General features: G+C 36.3%; 1 protein-coding gene across 1 annotated transcript; it reads right to left on the bottom strand.

The window, feature by feature from the left end:
- Positions 1–283: 283 nt before the first annotated feature.
- Positions 284–2,976, bottom strand: smim24 (small integral membrane protein 24). Its single transcript, XM_034306950.2, has 3 exons — positions 2,830–2,976; positions 2,137–2,275; positions 284–835 (listed from the first exon to the last, which is right to left on the bottom strand). Exons 1-3 carry the CDS (start codon positions 2,894–2,896, stop codon positions 739–741), a joined length of 303 nt encoding a protein of 100 aa, XP_034162841.1. The 5' UTR covers positions 2,897–2,976; the 3' UTR covers positions 284–738.
- Between the last annotated feature and the right edge of the window lie 1,690 nt (positions 2,977–4,666).

Raw genomic sequence — 4,666 nt, 5'->3', positions numbered from 1 at the left:
TAGTTTTGTGAGAGAAACTCACGGTCTTGTCTTTTGGTTTAATCATTTATTTTACAAATTAATTTTAGGAATTCATTTCTAACTATGAAGACTTTGTGTGCTACTATTCACATTGCACGCATTTAAATGAAGCATGTATGCGTGATTTTAGTCTTTTCCGCTATTCTGATATGCTGCACTAGTCTAGGAGTTCAGTAATATGATAAAATGAACAAATTTCTCCATCAACATCAAGTGACTCTGACTCAGTGGAACAACAGAAGTCCAGAAAATGACCACAAAAATAGGCAGAAACTTTTATTGAATGTGGATTTACAAGTGTGACATAATAATCATAGCATAAATGTGTACGTTTCACACCTTTGTTACTGACAAATGATAAAATGTTCAAATGTTACAATAGTCTTAATTTTTAAATCCAGAATAGGAAATAATGTAGGGTGGTCAAGGCTTGGGGTCACAGAAAATGTATAATGTCCATTTGGGATCATTTGCCCAAAATGTTTGAGAACCGCAGTGTTAGACGCTTGAGTAAGACCGCTAATCTTCAATTGTTCATCTGTATACATGGACGGGAAGTCACTGAAACTCACTTTGTATAAAAGAATGAATCAATTTTAAATCATCCTTTCAAGCAACAACCTTGTACTTTACAGTGTTTGCACAAAGTTCACATTAGACATCAGCTAGACGGTGTAATGAAACGCTCTGAGGTCTGTGTGTGTTCTCCTCCTAAAATTACAGGTTGGTGGTTTTGGTGTCTTCTGGTGTCTCCACCTCGAGAGCTTTGTTTTCATATGCTCCACAGACCTCAGGGTCAGGCTGCTTTTCATCCCTGATGACCAAAACATCACTCGAATTAGACATGTCTCGGGAATCAACAATAACTATGGATCAGAAATTGGCAAGGCTTCACTCATGCTCTAACAAAACTGGAACCTTGGAGGCTGGTTAATCATTGAGTTAATCAGCGTGCTTTGGCCAGAGTGATACACGTGTGTTATAGACGTGATTTGGTGCCTGTGTGAGACCTTGGGACGGCGTCTGAACATGTGCAAAGATAACATCATATCTCTTAAAAGGCCATAAAAGCTTCATAAGAACAGCTTGGCCATTTGGAAATTAATCATCGTAATATGGTTCCTCGAAATCTAAAAAAAAAAAAACCATCATCATAGAGATGGGGTGTGTTTTTTTTTTTTTTTTTTTTTTTTTTTAGAAAAAGTCGAGTTCATGTGTACTCTATACATTTGTAAATATCTTTAATTAGAGACTAACCTGGAAGCTGTACAGGTCGAGAGCTCTTTTCTTTTCTACTCTGTTTGTCTTTTGCATTTAGAAAATTTGGCAGAATTTCCTATTCAGATATACAAATTATGATGTACTTTCATTTTATTCCTTTTTTCTCTCTTTTTTTTAAAAAAAAGTTTTCTTATACATCCAGTTTGTTCTACGAGCGACTAGTATAATGACAAGATGTCTACTGGTTGGTATTTTGTTGCTCTGCTAATGAAGGCATTTCTTATGTTCTTAATGTGGATGCTTTAATAAGGAATGAAATACTGCATGGCATGCAGTGGATGGTGGTGTGATACAACATGACATGAAGCGGTTACTACTCCAAAGTGGATTTTTTTTCCTGTATCAGCACACCCGCATGTGTGTAATTTCCTTTTAAACCACAGTGACTTGCCAATAGTTACATTTTCTAATGTATTAATGAACAGCACATCGTGCTTTTATCGTTTGTAGCTACATTTACTTTTAAGGAACGTCCGGAAGACAAGTTAGTTCGTGTTATCACTTGCGTTATAGCAGCTATGAACAGTTGTTCTCTCACCAGAGTCTCTTTTTTGTCTCTGTTTTAGAACCTTGTCTTTGGTTCTTCCTTTGGGGAAACATTAAAATACTGGGTAAACCATACCACGGACAGTTTCCCCTAGAAAGGTTTCAAACTAGAACCTTTTAAGGGAAATAAGAATGCTTCTTTATCCAATGAACTCGTAAAGAACCCTTTAAGAGTGCAGTTCTTCAGCATTTGTATCACTCTTGCTTGTAATTTGTAATCTGCCTAATGAATAGAGGTAAATGTAAAAAAAAAAAAAAAAACATTTCAGGCTAATGATGTATACTCACTTGACTTTCTTGAAAAAGAGCCTTTTCACAATGAGGATGACGAAGACGATGAAGAGGAAGCCGGCCATCGCCCCCAATCCCACAAGCGCGTTGGTCAGCAAGCCTCTCCCCTGAGTGCTGGTGCTGGTCCTCAGACCACCTGAGGTTCACATGCATGACAAGATGTTTAACTTAATGACTATCATACAGCTGTCTGGCAACTCATTGAAACTTATACCATAATCTCTCTTATTGATTGGTCAGAACGATTCATATTAATGCGCTCATTCTAATACGTTACAGTTTCTATAGTTACAGCTCATTCTCAGGGACTTGTGTGATGGACGCTCCACATAAAAAATACATGTGTAATCACTGATATGGTGAAGTTTTATTGAAGGAGTTTTATGTACATTAAACATTTTTGGAAGGTGTCTCCAGTGTCAGTGCTTTGAAACAGTCAGAGGTACAGCGGTAACGTAAATGATAACAGGAACTAACTTGTCTTGCACATGGTCCACAATATTAAATGTAACTATAAAAGGATAAAAAAAAGTATAACGTCGTTCCTTCCTAAGTATAATTTATAATCATTGGGAAATTGCTGTGGTATAACTTACATGAAAAATATATGATCAGAGCCACTCGGGAAACCGCAAAACCATAAAATATAATATAAAGCAGACAAAATGAATAAAAGATGAGTTGTCTTACCAGTGTTTGCCTGGCAAATCGAGACGAGCATCAGTAGACAAGCGAGGACGCTCCTTAGGTGCGACATGATGGCTTTGTGCTCTTCACTGACTGTCTGACTTCAGTGAGCTAGCAGTAAATGTGCATGAGTCTCTGTAAAGAGCAAAGTGCAGTTATATCACTCTCACCCACCCACACACACACACACACACACACACACACACCACACACCACAAGCTAACCTGACCAAGTTCCTTGTAATTACGCTGTAAAGATAAATAGTTCAGCTTTTACTGCTATAGATTGGAGTACTGCATTAACACATGAGCAGACTTGCATTTTATAATTTCATAATACATCAGTGTTCATTGGCACATGACTGGGAATGAAGGAACAAAGTATAAATGAATTCATCTGTTTCTGATTGTTAATTAATCTCTTTAATTGACATACTGTATTACTGAAGCAGTGTTTTATGTGATTAAGATAATCATTCACTCAATGCATAACAGTGTAATATCAGTATTATGGGATCTTGTAAAGAGAAAAATTGTCACTTTTTTGTGCTTTAAGAATATTCAGGCAATGGTAACATGCTGATGATTAGTTAAATATCCAGAAATACAAAATATGTAAGTAATAAAACCCTTTGAGGTGTGACGTTATAATAAACAATCAACAATGGAGTAGTGTGCTGCAGTCTGACCTGAAACAGAGTTGGTGTCACCACCCTGAAGATTATTTTCCAATAAGAACACGATTCGATGTGTTTTGTTCCTCTTGTACCACAGCAATTTGCCAACAATTACAATTTTTATTTATTACAGAACAAAAAGTCAGACTTTTTACTCATTTATGGTTACATTTAATGTTGTGGAATGTCTGTGAAACAAGTTAGTTCCTGTTCTGACTTCCATTATAGCAGCTATAAACAGTCATTCCCTCACCAATTGTCTTCTTTCTCTCTATCTTGAAGTTAATAAGACAAAAAACCTCAGTTTGTCATGTTACCAAGAAACCACAAAGCGTAAACGCCTCTGTCTTGAAGACTTTCTCATTTCGGAAAACTTCTGACTGTTACAAAGCACTAACACTGGAGACTCCTTCCATAAACGTTAAATAAACATCTTACAGAAAACTTAACCATATCAACAATTATACATGTTTTTTAATCTGTTTATGTGGAGCGTCTGCCATCCAAGTCTTTGTTTAAGCTGTTACTATAGCAACAATAACGTATTACAATGAGCGCACTAATATAAAGCTGTGATTTGGTGCGCATCCAGAACTACTGTCAGAGCTGCTGTTAAAGAAAATTAATCAACACCTTCTGACAATCAGAATCAATATTTCAGGAGTGCTGTGGTATAAAATGTGAAATCTTGAATGATAGCTCTCACTTTCATTACATTTAATGCCATTCTGCTTGGATAAGAAGTGTGTGTGTGTGTGTGTGTGTCCAGCTTTTAATTCAGCTTGATGACAGCAGCGTGTAATCCTTCCATCTAATCCTCTTCTCTCTCCCAAACCCAAACTTTGCTCTGAACCCCATATCTTGGTCCATGAGATATTATCTAATACACACACGCTTCTACACAAGCATCATTACAGCCTTGTATTGGATCATTTTTATCAGAAATGCTTAATGATTTATGAATAAAGTGTTAGCAGTGGTTGAAAGAATTTGCTTAATATAATAAATATAGTACAGAAAACAATACAAACACATGGAGTCACATAAAAAGTTATATATTTATTACATGCATTAGAGCCAAAATATCTAACAGCAGCCATGTTGGAAAAGACGGTAATTAAACATGCCTTCATGTTCTTGAGAGAATAAATCAAAGGACAACAA

The sequence above is a fragment of the Pangasianodon hypophthalmus genome, chromosome 8 (assembly GCF_027358585.1).
Source record: "Pangasianodon hypophthalmus isolate fPanHyp1 chromosome 8, fPanHyp1.pri, whole genome shotgun sequence".
NCBI classification, from domain to species: Eukaryota; Metazoa; Chordata; class Actinopteri; order Siluriformes; family Pangasiidae; genus Pangasianodon; species Pangasianodon hypophthalmus.
This window is presented reverse-complemented; position numbering and strand designations above follow the sequence as displayed.

What these genes read in the sequence shown, in the direction of transcription:
- smim24 (XM_034306950.2), bottom strand. Translation starts at nt 2,896, where the DNA reads ATGTCGCACCTAAGGAGCGTCCTCGCTTGTCTACTGATGCTCGTCTCG. An exon ending in GATTTGCCAGGCAAACACTG is followed by an intron (nt 2,276 to 2,829) that starts GTAAGACAACTC and finishes TGTGAACCTCAG; the next exon opens with GTGGTCTGAGGACCAGCACC. An exon ending in CTCTTTTTCAAGAAAGTCAA is followed by an intron (nt 836 to 2,136) that starts GTGAGTATACAT and finishes TTTGGTCATCAG; the next exon opens with GGATGAAAAGCAGCCTGACC.